This window comes from Gouania willdenowi, chromosome 14, assembly GCF_900634775.1.
Source record: "Gouania willdenowi chromosome 14, fGouWil2.1, whole genome shotgun sequence".
In the NCBI taxonomy this organism is placed as follows: Eukaryota; Metazoa; Chordata; class Actinopteri; order Blenniiformes; family Gobiesocidae; genus Gouania; species Gouania willdenowi.
In genome coordinates, this window is record NC_041057.1 from 1,202,849 (window position 1) to 1,224,613 (window position 21,765).

The 21,765-nt window shown below is 38.2% G+C and overlaps 2 protein-coding genes across 2 annotated transcripts; both read right to left on the minus strand.

Annotated features, from left to right (window-relative positions):
- Nucleotides 1–1,991: 1,991 nt before the first annotated feature.
- On the minus strand, nt 1,992–5,358 carry LOC114475903 (ATP-sensitive inward rectifier potassium channel 1-like). Its single transcript, XM_028467086.1, has 2 exons — nt 5,315–5,358; nt 1,992–3,147 (listed from the first exon to the last, which is right to left on the minus strand). The coding sequence occupies exon 2, from the start codon at nt 3,138–3,140 to the stop codon at nt 1,992–1,994; it is 1,149 nt and encodes a 382-aa protein (XP_028322887.1). The 5' UTR covers nt 3,141–3,147; nt 5,315–5,358.
- Nucleotides 5,359–6,665: 1,307 nt separating this feature from the next.
- On the minus strand, nt 6,666–17,645 carry LOC114475618 (FAD-dependent oxidoreductase domain-containing protein 1-like). The gene is made up of 11 exons (XM_028466599.1): nt 17,371–17,645; nt 16,520–16,740; nt 14,226–14,336; nt 12,230–12,348; nt 10,758–10,852; nt 10,591–10,692; nt 10,436–10,512; nt 9,345–9,499; nt 8,864–8,993; nt 8,690–8,794; nt 6,666–7,779 (listed from the first exon to the last, which is right to left on the minus strand). The coding sequence occupies exons 1-11, from the start codon at nt 17,522–17,524 to the stop codon at nt 7,525–7,527; spliced, it is 1,524 nt and encodes a 507-aa protein (XP_028322400.1). The 5' UTR covers nt 17,525–17,645; the 3' UTR covers nt 6,666–7,524.
- Between the last annotated feature and the right edge of the window lie 4,120 nt (nt 17,646–21,765).

The following is a 21,765-nucleotide window of genomic DNA, read 5'->3' on the forward strand; positions in this document are numbered from 1 at the left end:
GCACCGCCTGGTCGAGGTCAAAAAAAAAAGGATAAAAGACGGATTTTGTAGCTTTAAAAAATGCTATTTCATTGGAAGCTAAACTAGCGGCTAAAGATTTACGAGCGAAGACAAAAGAAAATGAATTTTATAAGACAAAACAAGGATTTATAAAGTCAGAGTTCAAACACAGCGACGGAAATGACGACAGTTAATGAAGACGACCACCGAGCACGAGGCTCAGGTGAGGAAAATCAAGGTTTGATGACGTCAGGACACCTGAAAAACGGAAAGGCGAGGTAAAACTAACACGAAGAAAACACAGTACGTAACGATGAATTGACTATTTGACGTCATGTTTAGGTAAAATTGAAGTTTTCATTTGGTTTATTTATCAAATACCGACGCCTAAAAAACATAAAAACAAAAAAAGCATAAACCTAACCATAACTGTGACAAAATGGTATAAATGTAACGATATCGCCTTCACATTTTTGTCTATTTTCGGCAGAAAATTGTCGAAAATGTTTCATACTCTTAAATGCAGGGATAATTTAATAATAATAATGTTTACTTGAGTAACTTTATCTTCTTTTTTTGGTAATGACAGTAAGAATGAAGAAGTCAGTGCATTTTTGTAGAGTAAGGCTTTATTCCAGCTAAAGATGTTATAGTTTCCCTGAGATGTGTTGGTGTTACAGTCACTGCTGAAGTACAGATTCATGAGGTGGAGTACCACACACACACACACACACACACACACACACACACACACACACACACACACACACACACACACACACACACACACACACACACACACACACACACACACACACGTGGAGTTTAAGAACAAATAATGAGGATTTAACACCTATGTTTTACTACCTCAACTTTTAAAACAGGCACTTCTCCACAAAACCGAACTCAGGTGCTAATAATTCTTAAGAAGTATCCAACTATTCTTCATTTTCTATGCGTCAAAACTAGGGATGTCCAACGCTATCGGCCCACTAATGTGAACAATCAATCATATCTGTTTATCCGCGTATTCCTGCAGCATGATGTGCTCATTCAGCTAGTATTGTAGCGGACATTGGTCCCATGATTTCCCATCATGCATGAGTAAGGGTGTAAGAAAAAATCAATTTGGCAATATATTGCGATATTTACCACGCAAATATTGTATCACTACAAAAAATGTTCAAAAGAATTTTTTAAATCATGCTTTTTAGCGACAAAAAAAAAAATCAGTTATTGTCGCTAACATCTGCTTAGCACGTAAACTCCAGGTCACTAAGTGTCAGTGAACGCACCATCAGACCTCATTAAACTACCTCACTCCTCAATTTATTTTAGCTGGAAGTTGATTGCACTTTATTTTCATAAAACATACTGAACACTTTTATACATGTATGTCGTTACTTTAAAAAAAAATAATTTAAGAACTTATCAGAATCTGTTGTAGAAGCAAAAGTTTAACTTTTTGAAAAATGTAATTTGACAGTTTGATAAACGTACCACTTGTTTTTTAATATTGGTACTTGAATTACAGTTAGTTTTATAACTTAAATGCATTGCATTTCATACTATTTAGTACTTGTAAAGGTGACATTTTTAATTATTGATTTATTGATATATCGCGATGTGTATCGTAGTGTTTGATCCGCTCTGAGAGCGCTTGTGTTCACAGTGAACCTAATTGCGCTAGACTAAGATTAGAAACTCTCCGATACCGACAGAAACGATCACTCTAGAATTTACCATTTGATCTGCTCAAAACTTTGTTTGCGTGTTCACACCGACCAAACGAGATGGATTATAAGAGCAAACAAATACACTTTAAATGCTCTAGGATCCTAAGGGTTGGACAATAACTGCGAAAAAGCTAATGTCGGACATCCCTAGTTAACACTTGGTTGTAGTTCTTCTTGGGGTTATCCAACATTTTGCTGCTGAGAAGCAAAACGTTTCATCACACAGTTTGGGATGATGTGTTCCGATGAGGAGTTTTACATTTTAGTGACGTCCACAGAGTCGGGAATGTCGATCACTTGGAAGCCCAGGTTGTCAATCCCTCGCTTCGTCAAGTTATTGTGATTTTCCTCATTGTTGCTATTGTGTTTTTTTTGGTCAGCTTCGGTCTCGAAGCAGTTGGCGCAATGCGGCACCGCAACCCGAACGCTTTTGGAGAAGTTGGAGAAGTCCACGTAGTATTTCCCCGTCTTTGTGCGTGTGATAATGGGCAGGAAGTTGTAGCCCCACTGGATCTCTTGTGGAATGTAGGAGGTGCGTACTTGGCAGGAGGAGCTTGTGGACTCAGCCGTCCCGTCCAGAAACACCACCAGCTCAAAGTCCTGCTGGGGGAGCGTGTCCGCGGAGAGCTTGTAGAAAGGACTCGAGCGGTCGATCACGTGATAGAGGGTCAGCGGGCAAACAAAAAACAGGTTGTCTTTCCCTGCATCAACGGCAAAGTCGATGTCTACTTGGTCCAGGATGACGGTCTCTCCATCGGGTGTAGTTGTTGTCTTCAGCAGCTTTCCGTAAATCTGGCTACCGATCAATAAGGTCTTCCGAAGGTTGGCCACCCTGATCAAGAGGCACAGACTTCCTTTTTTCAAGCAGATGGCCGCCGTGTCGCTGAAGGTGACCGTCTTCGCCCGCTTTTTGGGCAAAGAGATCTTGGCCAAGATGACACCACACATGAAACAATTGATGAAGACCCCAACCAGCGACTGGACCACGATTAACGCCACAGAGCCTGCACAGTGTCCAGTCAGTGCCCGGCCTCCGTACCCGATGGTGGTCTGGGTTTCTAACGAATACAGGAACGCCGTGGTGAGGCCGTTGACATTGTCTATACACCGGAGGTGTCCGTTTGTGCGGTTCTGACCGCTCAGGTCCCCGTTGTTCTTGGCGATCCAGTACCAGAGCAAGCTGAAGACAAACCAGCTGCCCATGAACGAAGCCACAAACAGAAGGATCACAAAGCGCCAGCGAATCTCCACAAAGGTGGTCCAGAAGTCCAGCAGGTACGCAAAGTGGTTGCTGTATTCAACGTTGCCCAACTCAATGTTGCAGTGGCCGTCTTTGGTGACCAGGCGTGTTTTTGGGTTTGGGTGTCCGGCTGGCTGGATGTGACCCTGGAGCAGCTGGAACATCCTGGAGCTGCAGAAAGATGCAAGAACAAATACAGATTCATCACATAAAGGTCTGTTATGACCATATTGTCCATAAGAAAACAATAAACGTTCATTAAAAAGATTCTTAACTGTCGCACAAAGGGAGCGCAGAGCTCCTCCAAGATCCGAATCTCCTCTTTTTTCCAGGTATTAATAGTTATCTGGATCAATGTATTCATAATCATTCACACTTTAAAGGCGGAACAATAATAACCATACAGTTGGTTACAATGTTTAGACACGCCCATTTTTTCAAAATATTGCAATGAAATACGCAATCTGGACCTGATCCGACTGAAACTTGGTGGGAAAATTGAAAAACCAACTCCACATAAGTGAGTCAAATTTAATAAAGGTCTGTCAATTACAGAAATATGATTTTTTTGAAATTTCTCCAATAATGAGATATTTTTTTCGAATTTTGAACTGTCCAGAATTATGGAGGTTGATTTGTGTCTTTATTATTCAATCAAAAAAAATGTTTTTTTGATTGAAAATGTTTTTTGATTGAGATAATCTTTTTTGTATTTGGGCCATATTATGGCTAGTACATTTGTTTCTTCATTATTAAATCAAAAAAATAAAACATTTCAATAAAAAAGACTTTTTATCTCCATCCAGAGACGGTATATTAATCTGGATCTCCCTCTAACATGTAATGGAATCTTCAATGGCTTAAGGTTAAAATCTGTGAAATACTTTTGCTAACAAACAAAAAATAAACACAAATGAAAATTCATTTATTACCTCGTTGGCGGAGTAAAATAATAATTCTGTTACAACAAAATCGTCTCAAAGGTGCGTTATGAAATATAAATATTGTTACAAAAATACTGGTAAACGTTTGGTACGATAAAAAAAAAACATAATGGAATAAAATGACAAAAAATAAATCAATGATGTTTACAAAATAAAATGTCCATTACAAAAAGAAGATTTGTCTTAAAAAATAGTTTAAAAAATGAGATAATCATCACTATGGGAAAATTAAAGTATGTTAGGACAAATGTAAGTTTTGAAGGTTAAAAACTGGCCTCTTTCACGTCAGACAGAACCACATTCTCCTCCTCACGCCCAGCATGGAGTTACTGACCAACAGGTACCATGTGGTCACTGTGAGCGTTACATAACAGCCATGTTCCTTTGTTTGTTTCTCATAAAACTCTTAGATAAACTTGTGACTATTTTCTCAGCAGTCGTACATTTTATTTTTTGAAACTTTAGTTCATTCATGAGACATTTACAATAAAAAAAGACATATTATTAAATAATATATTCATAAAATATACATGTATATGTGATACAAACAAAAAAAAACTTAAAATAGTTTTTTTCATCTGTTTGTCTGGACTATATATACATCCTTATGAAATGAATAATTCCAGCATGTTAATTTTGTCTTCTTTTTTAGAATATTATGTTAAGGTTTTATTCAGGTTTTATTTATTTATTCAGACAACTTTTTTAAGCAAATTAAGGAGAATACATTTCAAAGTACATTTCTTGAAAAAAAGTTGTATATGAAAATATTTATATCTTAGTTATTAGTAACGTAATAATTAATATAAATATAATCCATGTTGGAAATAGGGCTGGGCAATATATCAAAATTTAAGATATATTGAGTTTTCTATTTTGGTGATATAGAAAATTACAATATCGCTTATATCGAGATATATATATTTTATAGCTCATTTTGTCGCTGCTTTCACTACTTCTCAGAACATAAAAAGCTCTGTTAGATGGATTTCTGATCCTGTTCTATCCCAGACCTTCCCCTAAACAAGCCACACTATACAGAACTCACTCACACGTGCTGTCCCTTAGAGGAGAAAAAGCCAAAAGAAGAACATATTGTGCAGCTGATTGTTAATAAATGAGCCTGTGTAGCATTTTTCATCAGCAAATTTAACCCAGAAATGTTTTTATGGTCTGACTTTGAGTTAAAAATGTTGAGGTTTATATCCTATATCACCATTTTAAGAAAAAATATAAAGATGTAAGTTTTAAGGTCATATCGTCCAGCCCTAGTTGGAAAGTAAAAAGTGCGTTTAATACGTCAGGTTTGAAGATTTGAGCTGAGTGTTGTTAGTGTATGTGATCAGTGATAATGTGTGTTTGAAGATGTAAAGAGAAGTTGGAGGTGTTTTTACCTGCTCAGTCAGTGCTCTCTGGGTCTCTGCTGCTGGGACCAGTTCACACTCCTTCTGGGGCCACTTTTCTTTCCATGGAGGCGTTGGAAAGATTTTAATCCACAGTGAAATGTCCTAATCCCAGCCACATGTCGCCGCAGATTTACAGCCCTGGGAGCGCTGAGGAACCCACGAACCTTTGGAGGTTCTTCTGTGAGGCAGAAGGTTTGTCCATGCGAGGGGGGGCCAGAGGGGCCGGGCACTCACGCTCCTTCAGGCCTCACAAAGGGACCCCTCCATTCCCCCACCATCCAAAGCTGCCCTCACATTAGCATTAAAATGAAATGCTCTGAGCCAAACTATGTGAGTGGTCAGGGCTGTACTCCACTAACACCACTGGATTCACGTTTACTAAACCATTAACGCACCACAGGAGTTCATTCACTTTGATTTTATGGCCTTAGCCTCACTTATCATTCAGTCCAAAGCACTGATTTATCAGGACAGAGATGTTTATTACGTGAAAAACAATTGTGTTACGGGGAAAATTGTTTGTCCAGCGTATCAAAAATAAGTCTGTTACAGTAAAATAAATGGCAAAAATTGTCCGCATACAAAAGCAAATGTGTGTTATGACTAAGGCTGGACGATATATCGAGTTTTCTATTCTGGTGTTATAGAAAATGACAATATCGATATTAATTACCCTTAAAATGACAGTACGATAAATAAATGGTCACTTCTAAAACACTAAGATGGACAGTACCTCTGCCATATATATATGGAAATCCTTGTTTTAATCAAAAATAAAATGGGTGAAAAGTGACCAAAAATGGTGGAAAAGGTGGTGAAATGGGATTTTAAAATCCACAGACATTGGTTAAAAAGTTGCAGAGTGGGTAAAAATAGACAAAAAAAGTGGTGAAAAAGGGTTCAAGTGTCAAAATTGGAACAATTAGTTTAAACTGGCAAATAATGGGCATGATAAAAGGTGAATGTGGTTAAATTGGCAAAAATAAGCATGAAATATGGTGAAAAGAGAATAAAAGAGGTGGAAAGGGTTTATAAGTGCAGAAAATGTCTTGAAAGTGGGAAAAAGTTGCAGAAAATGCATTGAAATTTATTGTAGAAGTGTCAGAAATGGGAGTAATGTAGCAAAAATGCATTTAAAGGAGCCAAAATATGGCAAGAATGATGTAAATTGGTTAAAATATGGTGAGTTTGGTGTGAAAAAAGGTAAAAAATAAGCAAATGGGCTAAAATTGTTAGTTTATTCCTTGTTTCTTGACCCCAAGGTTGAAAACCCCTGGTTTAAAGTGTATGGATCTTTTTAAAGCAAATGTCATAAAGGGAAGAGTCACAATACTTTGGGCTGGTTTAAAATCCTTTATTTGAGGTCAGTGGAGGTCAAAGGTCAGTGAAAGTTCTCGTCGTGTTTCCCCTGAGATGACCTGAACCACACGGTGAAAATTAAGTTTCAGTTTCGAGTCAGAATAACAGAAACCTGACTTTCCCTGATATCCAGCTCACATTAGACGTAAGGCTGGTACACCCTGTATACAGGAGGGGTCCCCAACCACTGGGTCGTGGGCCAATACCGGCCCCTGGACTTTAGTACCGGGTGGAAAAGATTACTTTTATTTCTTTCTTTGTATGTTCTGATAATTGTATTTTAAAAAAAAAAAAAAAAAGGAACTTCTACATTTTCACCACTTGACTGTATTTTATCAGTGCCAAAGTGACGCACGCAGACGCCGCCGCAGAGTCACATAAACACGCCCCCAGGAGTGTGTGCTTATGAATATAATCAGTATTCTGGGAAAACATTTTCATTCAAAACATTGAATTTGGAATTTAATCTTGGAATTTTGAGAAAACATTTTAGTAAAAAAGATAAATAGTAAAAAGAATTTGTTCCAAAGATGAATAATTTAAATTATTTGTTTCTCACAAAAAAGTCAGAATTTAATCTTAAAATAGAAAAACAACTTCCGCGAGCGTGTGCTTATGAATATAATCAATATGCTGAGAAAAACTCAAAAATGATTTATTCAAAACATTTTTGTAAAAAAAATTAGAAAATAAGTGAAAAGAATTTGAAAGATTCAAACTTCAATGATCATTTTGTTTAAAAATCCAAATTTGGTCAAAATTTTGCCCAAATACTTTAAGAGCCCACAACTGTTTTTGTGGCACTAATCCTCCTCCATACACAGATTGTAACTAATCCTTCACACGATGTTCCTCTCCATCACCGGCTCCTGCTTCATGATCCGTCTGAAGCTGAAGGCGCTCAGGTCCAGCGTCTGGTACTTCCCGTTCAGGATGAGCTCGGCCACGGCGCGGCCCACGGCGGGCGAGTGCTGCAGGCCGTGGCCGCTGAAGCCCGTGGCCAGATACATGTTTCTGATGTTAGGGTGGAGGCCGATGATGCCGTTCTGGTCGAAAGTGTTGTAGTCGTAGAAACCTGCCCACGAGCTGCACACCTGCAGAGGAGGAAACACATCATTAAAGGACGGTTCAGACGGCCATGTTCCCCCTCCTCTGGGAATATTAACTATTATTTTGTTTTTTTCTCTTTTTGGCATGGATATGCATTCATGTTGTGCTTTTGTTTGTTTTTGCAGTTTTCTTCTATTGACATTTTGTTTATCGATTCATTTTGTGTTTTCATCATCAGAAATACAAAACGACCCAAAAAATACACAAAATGACTCCAAAACCATACAAGAATACACAACAAGACAGAAAAACATAGTAAACAACAACAAATTCTAGACAAAAACCCACAAAACGACGACATAAACAAACAAAAAAATCAAAGAAAAAAGACAGAATGAGGACAAAAATACTCAAAATGAATCCAAGACCACTCAAAAAAAGCAGAAAATGACTAAAAGAAATGCAAAAAACCCAAAAATGCCTGCAAAACCATACAAGAATATACAAAACTACAAATTCAGACAACCCACAAAACAACAACAAAATCAGAGACAAAATGACAAAAATACTCCGAAAATGACTCAAAATGTATAAAATGACTAAAGGAAATGCAAACAACCACAAAAATAAACAGACAAAATGTATTAGTAAATACACATTATGAAAACAATGTAGTACTTATGTAGTTTCCTGTGTAAATGCTCGTTGTGGTTTTGTGTGCTCTGTTTTTTGCAGTTTTCTTTTATTGATATTTTGTTTATTGAGTCACTTTTGTGTTTTTGTTTTGCTCTGGTGTGTTTCTGAAGCCATTTTGTGTTTTTATGGAGTAGTTTTGTGTTTATTTGGTGGTGTTTTTGGAGTGATTTTGTGCATTCTGTCGTCATCAGGTGGTCTGATAATAATTGTAACTTCCTGCCTAATGTTGGTGAACGTTCAGAGCTGACGAAGCCTCACCTTCAGCTTCTCAAAGGCTGGAACTCTGGAGGCCAGCGAGGGCCACACGTTCTCCTCAAAGAACTGATGGTCCACCTCCAGGTCTCCCACGTCTGGCTCCTTGCTCTGCAGACACAGGGGTCAAAGGTCACACGAACCGCTCACGTGTTCCTGTGATGGGCTGGAGGCACCGACCTCCTCCGGTGACGCTCCGCAGATGTAGTTGCCCCCCAACCCCTCCCTCCTGAAGTAAACGCCTGAGTAGTCGATGAGGAAGGGCGAGTCCAGGCCGGGACCATCGGGACAGTGGACCACAAACACAAACCTGCAGAAGAAGAAGAACTGGTAATCATCACAGTTGGTGACTCCATTTTACATCAACATCAACTATTACAATTACACGCTTCAGAAAAAGCTACACATCTGTTTACAGTTTTTAGAACCAGTCACAGGATAACACGATGACCAGTTGACACGTAACAGCAGGCATTTTAAAATTTAGTAATTATAAACAAATTGTTTTATTTTAAATGTTAGGTTTAGTTTAACAATTTTTTTTTATAATTCCAGAGTAATTGGAATTTTTGTGATATTTTTCTTTTAAAGACATGATCCTCTTCTTCACTCCATACATAAAGTGTGTGTGTGTGTGTATGAATCCCAGAGTGTGTTCCACCTCTTGCGAGGCTCGACGGGCAGAGGAATCTCATTCATTCCGTATCCGACCCCGACCTCCAGCATCTCCGTCAGCTTCCCTGAAAACGCCCCCGCCGCGTTCACCACAATGGCACATTCCACAGGCTGATACTCCAGACTGTTGGGCATCTGAACCTGATGCACACACACACACACACACACACACACACACACACACAACTCAATGTAGAACAGACATAGGCAACAGGTGGCCCTCAGCCTAATTTAGAGCGGTCACCAAAGTAAACACACAAAAAGAAGTACAAAAGGAACAAAGAAATACACAAAACGACGACAACAATTCAGACAAAAACACACTAAATGACAACAAAAAAACTGAAAAAGAAAAGAAAAACACACAAAATGACAACAAAAATGCAGAAAATTACTAAAAGAAATGTAAAACAACCACAAAAATACACAAAATGACTTCAAAAACATACAAGAATACACAAAACGACAGAAAAATATACTAACAGACAACAAAAACCCACAAAATGATTCCAAAGACGCAGAAAGCTCCAAAGAATGCAAAACAAACACAAAATATACTTAACGACAACAAAAACCCACAAAATGACAACAAAAATACACAAAATCACAGGAAAAACAAAATGACTCCAAAAATGCAGAAAATGACAGAAATGCAAAACGACCACAAAAATACACAAAATTACTGCAAAAACATACAAAATACATAAATATGCTAAACAACAGCATAAACACAAAATTCAGACAAAAACCCACACAATGACATCAAAAATACACGAGACAAAAAGGTGTACAAAACAAAAATACACAAAATGAGTCAAAAAAAATGCAAAACGAACACAATGACTGCAACAACGTACAAGAACACACAAATCAACAAATACACGATGACAAAAACTACATAAAATGAATCAAAAAAATCAGACTAAAACTCCTTTGTAGTTTCTTGTATTAATGCTCATTATTCTAAATGCTGACGTTAATGTTGATCATGTGGCCTTAGATCAGACACATTATTTTTTAACCTCCACTTTAATAGAAGTTTCCCACATCTGATGTAGAATAACTTTAAGAACTCACCTTAACAGATTTAACGCTCTTCAGAGTCACTTCTTCCCCGTCAGCGTTTCTCAGCACTTGGATGGAATATTTAAAATCTGCAGGAGAAACACATGGACTAATGTTTCTGTGTTAGGTCAGGCACTGATGTTGGATGAAAAGGCCTGGTTCCCTACCTGTGACCTCCCCGTGGCACTGAATGACCCCCATGGAGAGGGCTTTCCTCCTGAAGGCGTTCAGCAGCATCCACGGGTCCAGCCAGCCCTCATTCTCCAGCCCTGAGACGCCACACACAGAGTTAGTGTGTGTGTGTGTGCGTGTGTGTGTGTGTGTGTGTGCTCACCATATGAAGCCAATACGACACCATCAGTGTTTATCCAGGGAAACTTGTGTTTGAGCTGAGACGCAGACAGGAGACGAACTTTAGCTCCAGCATCACTGAAACCACATGATCACAAAGCTCCAATCACAACGTGTGTGTGTGTGTACACGTGTGTGTGTGTACACGTGTGTGTGGGGATGGACTGGGACAAAAATGCAGTCCTTGCATTTAGGCTGCGTTCACACTGCAAACCTGACATGATTTTTTGTTCATCCGTTCACATGACCATTGAAAATGTATCAGAGTCCAGTGTGAACGGTTTGTGGTTCCAATCTGAGCCACATGTTGACGCGTTTGTCTCTGAGTTTTTGTGCCGTGGAGCCAGAGAATGAATGATCAGGTGCAGAGGACGACGAGGAGATAAAAAAGAGACAAATATTTAGTTTTGGCGTTTTGTGCTGATTTGCTTTTAAATAGGTTCGACAGACATTAGGTATTTATATTGGAGCCTGACCTCAAACCCATAATTAAAACCTGTTATGTCAACATTAGATCAACACGTGTAGACAGTGGATCTATTTACACAATCAATGTATCAAATCTAAGGATGATCCATGTTCTTGTGCAGAAAAAGAATTGATTTAACAGTGGATGCGTTCGTTCTGTCCCTGTCTGTTCCCTTCACTGACATCACTCTCTCACTCACTCACTGCTGTCGCTATAAAGTGACGTCAACCGATCAAATGCACATTAAATCCTCCTCCATCGTTCACACTGAGGTCTCATTGATAAAGATCACATCTGTATCTGATTCAGGACCACATATGAAAGTGGCCTGAATCAGATTTGAAAAGGTCAGATATGGGTCGTGTTCACGCTTGACTTCCAAAAAATTGGATTTGGGCCAAATTTTCCTGCAGCGTGAACCCAGGCGTAGTGTCCAGACCAGTCCACTACATCTATAGAGGACACCACCTAGAGTAGAACTTCATAAATCTCTGAGGCTACCAAAGTTAGATTAGCAAATATTTATTAAAACCACGATAAAGCTGTGATGAAAAGAGTCCCGTTTTTGCCCCTTTTCAACATTTTTGACACTTTTCAGATTTTACTTTCCCTTTTGCCAATAATATCCCTTTTTTGTACATTTTTGACACTTTTCCATCCAAATAAGTTACCTTTGGCCCAGTAAACACCTTTCCTTTCCAATAAATAGTTTCTTTTTTCCCTACATTTTGTTCCATATTTTTGCCCTATTTCACTATTGTTGGCCACATTTTGCTCATTTAAGCTTCCTTTTGCCCTCACATACCACCTGTTTCCTCTTTTTTGCCCATTTTCTGCCACTCTTCACTGCTTTTGGCTCATTTTGGCAGCTAGCTACACACTGCTAGCCAACGAAGAGTGGCTGGCTGGACCAACTGGACGGAATTTAGAAAATGAAGAAACTCGCACTGCATCGTGTGTGTGTGTGTGTGTGTGTGTACACACACCTCTGGGTCTTGTAGTTCTCCTCCATAATGTGAGCCACGCCCTCACTAGCTAAGAACAGGTATCCTGAGTGGTTGAACTGGAGATCCACTGGGTCTTCATTCAGCACGCCCAGATGTTCCTGACATCACAAACACATGTTAGAAAAGGTGATCAATTTATGTTCATGTTTATATCTGCATTTATCCTCCTAATAAATGTGTAAAGAACATGTTTGTGTTGATGAACAGGGTAGAGATGCTGCTGGAGAGACCACACCTCTGTGGGGGCGTGGGAACACCGGTCTGAGCTTCTCTGCCGAGGATTCTACCCACACAACCACTGGAGCAGAACTCAGAGTTATCTTAACCTGGGTTTTCTAATTCTAGGTTAGTGATGTGGTTTAAAACCTTCCAAGAAAAAAACTACATCATGCTTGATCCTCCAGACCACTTAACTCTGCGTTAGTGTAAATGTCATCCTAACGTCCTAATCCTGAGTATGTAGTGCAGCGTTTTTCAACCCGGGGGTCCGTATCACATGTGGGGTCACCTTTAGTGCAACACAACAACAAAAATACACAAAGTGATTACAAAAACATACAAGAATACACAAAACAACAGAAAAAAATATTAAAAAACAAACAAAAACCCACAAAATGATGACAAATATACACAAAATGACAAAACAACAACAAAATGACTACAAAAACATACAAATTTACACAAAGCGACAAAAACACAAATGCAGACAAAAACCCACAAAACAACATTGAAAAATAAACATGACAAAAAGGTGTCCAAAACAAAAATACACAAAACACAAAATTACTCCAAAATGACTAAAGGAAATTTAGAAAATGGGGTCACTTGAAATGTCTAGTAATTGATTAAAATTTTTTAAAAATGTCATTCTTATCAGGAATTTTTTTAGTTATTCTTTTTTAAAATAAAACACAATCTTAAACAACTGTATTCTATACTTTCACTTTGTAAAATAAACATCTAGTTATTAATAATAAAATGCAGTTAAATATCTGAGCATGCATGGCCAGACTGTCGTACCACATGACATTTGGACACTTTGAATAAATGACAGAAGTCATTTAGTAACTAAGTTACTAAATATCTTTATGCATTTAAAGCTTTTTTTTAACTAAAAGAAATGGAGTTGGACAGAATATTTATGGTCACGACATTGACCCACATACAGTGTAACAAACATGATCAAAAAGTAATTCTAGAAAAAAATGTCTTTGGGGTCATCAGTAATTCTTGATATCAAAAGGTTGTGAACCACTGATGTAGTGTGTTCATATTAGATAGTATGAATAGATTTAGTATGTGAGAAACACCAGGATGTATACTATATGGGGACATTTTCTAAGTATGCATGGTGGGCACACGAGTCATACTCAACCGTCCCATGATGCATTGGGAGCTCAATGTAAAATGGTCCTGGGACCAGTTTCAAGCTAAAAAATAAAAGCATTTATTCTTGTCTTCCATTAGTTTTTTTTTTTAACTCTTTCGTAAATAGTGCTCTTATTTTGAAGTTAACAGGAAGTTTAGTCAGTAGACCAATGGAGGGTCTCTGAAAATGTGTGAATGAAATGTGTCTACGTGAGTTTTATGATCTAATGAGCACATGTTGATATTCTACTTGGTAACTTTCTCACTTCAAATGTTTTCAGAACTTTCAAAGTAAAGGTAGAGAATCAGAGATATTTAGCCTCAGTGTGAACAAGGTTTTTAACGCTGAAGGTTCCAGATGCATCTTGGGAAACTTAGAAGTATACTTCAGTGGGAACGCTCACCATCCTAATCATACTATAGTATATACTCTTTGAGTTTGTAGTGGATACGTTAGTGGGACATTTACAACACAGGGTTAGGGTTGACATAAACACCGTTACAGTTTTAGATTCAGATCAAAGTCCGGTTTGTTCTACTCTGTTTTGTCACTTATTTCACACATTTATTTACTGGCCTCCGTCACATTAGATCAGCTCTGACTCACGTTGATGTTCCTCATGAAGTCGGCCGAGGCCAGAGAGAGGTGGATGTTCTCAGGCAGAGAAAACTGCTGTCGTATCCCTCCTGCAGAGAGCACGGTGGACGCCCTGGAGTACTGAAGACAGAGCATGATCAGAGAACACACAAACTGATTATTACACTCAACGATTACAAAAATAACACTAGGCAAGATACGTATTTCAAAAATGAGAACCTGTGTCTGGATTTGTAAGCAACTTTGTTCTTTTTACTAAATAAATTTAAAGTAATAATGCTGGAAAAACAGAAGACTGACCTTCACCTTAAATATCACACGTTGAAAAGAAATGTTGTTCAATGGTACCAGTCTGAGCACTGTATCTCAATGTGTGGCCAAGTTAGAGAGATAAATGTATTTTTTTTTTGGCTGAGCTTCGTCGTCCTGAGAGCGTTGAGGTCTCACTTTGTTTACTTTTATGAGGAGTTCTTGACCTTAAATATGACCTTGAGCAAAGGTCAAGGTCACACATTGAAAGGAAATGTTGTTCAATGGTACCAGTACCAAAGTTATAGGGAAAAAAGTATTTTTTTGTGACGTCATGAACCAATCTTTTTACTGGAAGGTCGTACAGCTTCGGTCTCATTAAATAAAATACTCCAGATGAGCTTTTCATAAATGTAAGCATTGAACTTGTACGATAAATATTCGTAGAGATACGGTAATATTTTTTTTTGACGTGACCTTAACCTTGATATTTTGGCTCCAAAAAAGGTCGAATGCACATCCTTGACATTGTCCCTATGAGATGACATATGTGTCATTAGTGCTGTATTAATAGTGTAGGAGGAGTTCTACGACAAATGAGTTGCAGAAGAAAAATAATAATTTCTACGAGAACAATGTATTTGGCACACACGAGAAAAACTATTAATACTAACTTTGAATTGTTTAGTGTATGCGTAGGCATGTCCCGCCCCTCTCAAAGCTAAAGCTAAAGCTAGCCTAGCTAACACGAGGAGAGTTTTTGCTAGCGGTCTGAAACGCAGAAAAAACGCTGGTAAACAACCAAGACAAGTCAAATTCTATGATATGGAAACACTTTGGGTTTAATGATGAAGACTTAGAGCAAAGACACATCACGTGTAACAAGTGTTTTGTTTAGTTTTACATTGTTTTGCACAAAAAATGAATAACTTTTTGGTTTCACAAATAATCATTTGAATAATCGTGATTTCAATTATGACTAAAATAATTGTGATTATAATTTTTTCTCCAATTGAGCAGCCCTATCAATTACTGTGTTCATCTTCATACTAAAGATGAAGTCCATCACTGGCATCGTCCGTTTTTTGTCTTTGGACCAAATTAATGATATGTGTGTGTGTGTGTGTGTGTGCGTGCGTGCGTTCTGGTGAATCCACCTCAGTGTGTTTTTTAAAGTGAAGGAGGAACACTTTAACCTTTAGACTGAACTCAGGCTCATGTACACTTTACAGTGCTGTCATATCAATCTGATGTCCATAAAAACTGTAAACTGGAGCATATAACTCCCTGGTTGGAAATAAGGATGTAAGAAAAAATCGATTCGGCGATAAATCGCTATATTTCACCGCACGATTATCTTATCAATCCAAAAAATGTCCAAATCGATTTTTTAAATGTTTTTTAACGTAAAAACTATTTAATTGCGCTAACATTAGCATAGCACTTAAACGCCTGGCCACTAGGTGTCAGTGAACGCACTATCAGGCCTTGTTAAACTACCTCACTCCTCTGACTTTTTATTTTCATAAAACAGACTGGGTATGTTTATAGATATATGTGGTTACTTTTTATTAAAGAGTTTAAGAACTTCACAGAATCAGAATCTGTTGTAGAAGCAAAAGTTTAAACTTTTTTAAAAAAATATAATTTAACAGTTTGATAAACATTTCACTTGTTTTTGATGTTGGTTTGAATTACAATTAATTTCCATTTAGTTTAAAAAAAAAAAGAAAATCCAATAAATTGTATTTTGTACCATTTTGTACGTTGTAACGGTGAAATGTTTAATTATTGATATTGTGGTATATATCGTATCGTGAGATGCCAGTTGTGAATTGTATCATATCGTCAGATTCATGGCAATGTACAGCCCTAGTTGGAAATGGAAACATCTGGGACAGAATAAAGCCTGATTCCCATGTTTTGGGATTAGAACACATGATGACAAAAAAGGGACTTTCAGTGTGATACTGAACCATGTAATCTGTTGTAAACCTGTTTATTAGATAAATATCATCTGACTCTATCTTATCTTTAGTCAAACTGCTGCTCACCGTGGGGTCTCTCTCCACCACCACGACTCGTACGCCTCCACGCCTGCTTTCCTTCTTCTTCAGCCAATAGGCGATGGACCAGCCGACCACGCCCCCGCCCACTATCACGATGTCGGACATCTCCGGCGGGAGGCCAGGATTGATCTCGAAGGGGGTCCAGCTGCTCCCGGGAAGAGCCTCCGCAGCCTTCTTCCTCATGGCCGACAGGTTAGCCTCCAGCTCTGTAACAAGTGTTCAAACAACAACAAACTCAATGAGTATATACTATATACTATTAGTATGATAAGCTTTCACACTAAAGAATATCATGCATTTGGAACATACCAGCCAAATTTAGTTTTTCAAAAATCGCTGTTGAAAACATAGACACGTAATATTTTCTAAAACATAAATCTATATATTACAGCATACCTGTCAAAAGAAGTTTCTTTCAAACAAACAGACAAGTCCAAAATGACAGTATCTATTTATGACCAGCTGTCCGAGACCCACCAGTTGAGAATCGCTGACCTAAAGTATAAACTCCATGTTATTTTGTACAGACTGATCTTAGATTTTATTCAATCAATTATCGTATAATTTCAATCATCAATTATCAGCCATCGAATCGGTTGGAAATAAACATCCGTATAATCAATATCAACGACACTTTATAGATCCTAATAATTATAAATAAGCCTATGCAATTATTATATATAAGCCGATTCATTAAAACCATTGAGGTAGATATGTAGTTTGAATATAATCTTGTTGTGAAAGCTGGAAAACATTGAAAACACGTTAAAATATTTAAAACTCAGTTTTTTTAATGGACTTCTGCCGGTGAGTCCTTCCACTCCAAGCTTTATTACCTTTAAAGATGTCCCTGCGCAGCGGCTTTCCTGAGCTCAAACTCCGGGTCGAAAACCAGCCGCTCGTCCGACAAGGTCGCCGGTTCAACTCCGCGCAGCTCGGAGCTCCGAGCACCGGCCGGAGCAGCCCGTGCAGCCGCCGCCACGGCAACATCTCTGCGGGGAAACGATCTACCTAGAGCGGGCGATGCAGAGCGAGCACCGGGAACGCCTGGATTACCGAGAGCATGGCCATTAACCGGACAGAGTCTGACGTGTACCGAAACATGGAGCTCCTCCGGAAACACAGGATGAAACGTGCATTCCTTCACAATAAAAGCACAACAGTCTGACCTACATATACCTGTGACAATTATATTGCTATTACACTATAACAAATCCCCAGTTTAAACACTTTAACATGTAAATAATTATATAAATAACTTTGAATACCCTGCTTTTTAAAGCACATTAGCCTCTCCATAAAGATTTACTGAAATCTAACTTATGTGAAATTCCTTTAATTTTATATGTATTTTTTTTGTTTTTACATGTTCAAAAATAAATAAATTTTTTTTTTATTTATTTATATATATGTATATTTTATTTTATTTTATTTATTTATTTTTGAACATGTAAAAACAAAAAAATACATATAAAATTAAAGGAATTTCACATAACAAGTTAGAAGATTTCAATAAAACATTTGCACATTCAAAAAAGGAGTAGGAAGAAGTTATTTAATCATACCCCTCTTATAACCAATTTATCTGTGAGCTACTTATATATACATACACATATATGCACCCTTATATATGGACGTCTAAATACATAAACAGTGCACATATAGTAACATTATATACTACCCATATTATATGTAAGTGTTAATGATAATATAAGCTACCTATATAAATATGAACACATTGATATAAACATATATTGATGTATTTATAGAATTTTTTTTAATTTGTTGTCTTTTTTTAAATCCCAGGAAAAGTAAAATGTAAACGGTCAAACTACATTAATGTCTCATATTAATGTATATTAATGATTCATTTATGTTATTTCTTTTCAGTCGTTATTTCTTGAATAAAAATGCTATTCATTTCTAAATTCCTACACACAAATTTTAACGTCTACCACAGCAGAAGGAACCACGTAAGTCACCATGAAAAATCATCCAATCACAAGCTCCACAAATATACACTGTTTATAAAGTGTTAAATAATGTAAAGTCTGTAATAAATGTGTCTAATAAGTCATTAGTGAACACCAGAGAACCACATGAGTGAGTGTGAGACATTATCAGAAAATATATAATGAAAATAAAATGTTAATGTCTGACTTAAAGTGGACATATCATGCTAAATCCACTTTTTTAGCCCTTAAATGCATTTTGTTGTATATTTAGAGTGCTTAGAAGTACAGAAAAAAATCAAATTAATCTCTTCAGATGCTCCGTTGATATCTTTATATTCTGTTTTGCTCATATTTTTCAATCTGTTTCGATTTTTCTATTCTCTATTACGTTTTTTGAACTATTACATCACAGTATTTGCAGCAGAACTGCCAAATTAGGACATCAACTCCAGGTCCAACACTTCGAGCAATCCGCCATTTTTATTTCTCGCTTTTATTTTGTAGTCCAAGCTCCAGGATGCAGAAGTTACGAGAGGATAAGTCAAAATGTTGGGTTGTTGGATGTAGTAACCCACACGCTTCATTACACCGTCTCCCAGCATCAGAACCTTTTCAAAGTGTCTGGTTGAGTTTTATTTTTTATAGAAATGTACCACATCTGTGGATAAGGTCATTTTTGTGTGTGTGAAGCACTTCAATGATGTCTGCTTCATCAACCTCCACCAGTATAAAGAAGGATTTACAGAAAGACTTTGTCTGATTGAGGGTTCAATTCCTTCTATCTTTGGAGACAATGAACAGAGCACTTCGGTAAGCTGTAAATAACGCTAAAAAGTGTGATGATAAGACGTCCCTGTCATTGTTTTGTTAGCATTAGCAGTTGCACCGTCTTCATATGTTAGCGCTGTGTGCTCGTTTTAGATCCTTGATGATATGGCCTACGTGATTTAATTTAAGTCTAAAGTTTTCATTAGTCATTTCATTTTGCCGTTTTTGTCTTTGAAAAGACTGTATTAAAATGCATTTTGTGACGTTAGCTTGGTGCTTGTGTTAGCTCGGTGCTTGTGTTAGCTCACTTGTTAGGGTTCTGCAGGTTCATCATCTTCATTTTCATCTCGCTCCACTGGGTCAGACTCTGGTTGGAACATGTAAGGCTGGATGGACAAGTCTAACGTTGTTGACATTTTGTAAATAACCTCTGAATAAAAAGTTTATGCTCCGCTACATCGCCGTATCTCTTCTATCAAACTACAAAAATGGCCGAGCAGGGTGGAGTTGAACCGAGTGTCACCTGAAGAGGGGGCGGGGTATGGAGTGTCTCATTTGCATTTAAAGAGACAGCACCAAAACGAGTTGCTCTCAGAAGCACATCAGAAAAGGGGTAGAAAAGGGGTGGAGCTATAATAATGAGGAATTCAGACCCAAGCATTGCAGTTCAGCTTTATATAGACACAACTGTATGATTTATATGTAAAAAGGAAGGACTTAAAACCATGATATGTCCCCTTTAAAGACAAGCAATGTGAAATTAACAGTAAATATACAATGTGTTGACTTGTATATAAACTGTAAGTATATTGAATAAACACATGATTCATATACACATTTATGTTTTAATTTAGGCTGTTTTATAATTTAGGAATTAGGGCTGGGCGATATATCGAGATTCAAGATGTATTGAGTGTTCTATTTTGGCGATATAGAAAACTATAATATTTCATATATGATATGAAACAAAATACTAGTTTTAGGAGTCGCTGCTTTTACTTCTCAGAACATGTAAAGCTCAGTTTGATGGATTTTTGTTAATAAATGTTCCTGTGTGGCATTTAGTATCAGTAAATTTAACCCACAATTGTTTTTCTAGTCAGACTTTATTTAATAAAATTATCTAGATTTATATCATTTATCACCATTTTGAGAAAATATATTGAGATATGAGTTTTGGTTCATATCACCAGCCCTAGTAGGAATGTTCACAGCTTGTTAATGTTAATAAAGGTCGACCTACCAGATTATAATCACATTATTGTATTTAGTAAGTGGTTGATAAGTGAGTATTTTAGATTTATTGTACATCTATATTAAAATATAAGGGATACTGGAGCTTGGTTGGGCAGGAGGGACGGTGGGCGCCAGAAAGTTTCCCTCATTTTCAAATCCAAAACTTGACAGTTATGGTCTGAGGAGACGTGTCAGCAGCATAGGAGGTCTGCATAGAGAGTCCTCCTGTTACACTGGATATAAACACAGTGACTGATGGTCTGTCGAGGATGCAGTCAACATGGGACTGAACTACATCCTGCACCACCTCGACTCCCCAGGGACCTACGCTAGGATCCTGTTTGTGGATTTCAGCTCTGCGTTCAACACCATCATCCTGGACATCCTTCACCAGAAACTCACCCAGCTTACAGTGCCGGCCTCCACCTGTCAGTGGATCACCAACTTCCTGTCTGACAGGAAGCAGCAAGTAAGGCTGGGAAGCATCACATCCAGCACCCGGTCACTCAGCACTGGCGCCCCTCAGGGGTGTGTTCTCTCCCCACTTCTATTCTCCCTCTACACCAATGACTGCACCTCAGGGGACCCCTCTGTGAAACTCCTGAAGTTTGCAGACGACACCACCGTCATCGGTCTCATCCAGGACGGGGACGAGTCAGCCTTCAGATGGAGGTGGAACAGCTGGCTCTCTGGTGCAGTCAGAACCATCTGGAACTGAACCCGCTCAAGACTGTGGAGATGACAGTGGACTTCAGGAGAAATCCCCCCCCCAACCCCCCCCCCTTACCATTCTGAATACCAAAGTGTCTACCGTGGACTCCTTCAGGTTCCTGGGATCCACAATCTCACAGGACCTGAAGTGGACCTCCCACATAGACACAACCAGGAAAAAGGCACCGCAGAGGATGTACTTCCTGCGACAGCTGAGGAAGTTCAACCTGCCCCAGGAGCTGCTGATCATGTTCTACACCTCCATCATTCAGTCTGTTCTGTGAACCTCCATCACTGTCTGGTTTGGATCTACAACCAAACTAGACAGACACAGACTACAAAGGATAGTCAGGACTGCAGAAAAGATCATTGGTGTTGATCTGCCCTCCATCCAAGACTTATACCTGTCCAGGGTCAGGAAACGGGCAGGTAGCATCACTGCAGACCCCTCCCACCCTGGACACAATCTGTTTAAACTCCTCCCCTCCGGCAGACGCTACAGATCACTGTACGCCAAAACTACCCGCCATAAAAACAGTTTCTTCCCCCAGGCTGTCACTG

Excerpts from the sequence above, each read along its gene's own strand:
- LOC114475903 (XM_028467086.1), bottom strand. The coding sequence starts at position 3,140 with ATGTTCCAGCTGCTCCAGGGTCACATCCAGCCAGCCGGACACCCAAAC.
- LOC114475618 (XM_028466599.1), bottom strand. The coding sequence starts at position 17,524 with ATGTTGCCGTGGCGGCGGCTGCACGGGCTGCTCCGGCCGGTGCTCGGA. Across the intron at positions 9,500-10,435 it reads AGAGCGTTAAATCTGTTAAG|GTTCAGATGCCCAACAGTCT; the intron begins GTGAGTTCTTAA and ends TGTGTGCATCAG. Across the intron at positions 7,780-8,689 it reads CAGCCTTTGAGAAGCTGAAG|GTGTGCAGCTCGTGGGCAGG; the intron begins GTGAGGCTTCGT and ends CCTCCTCTGCAG.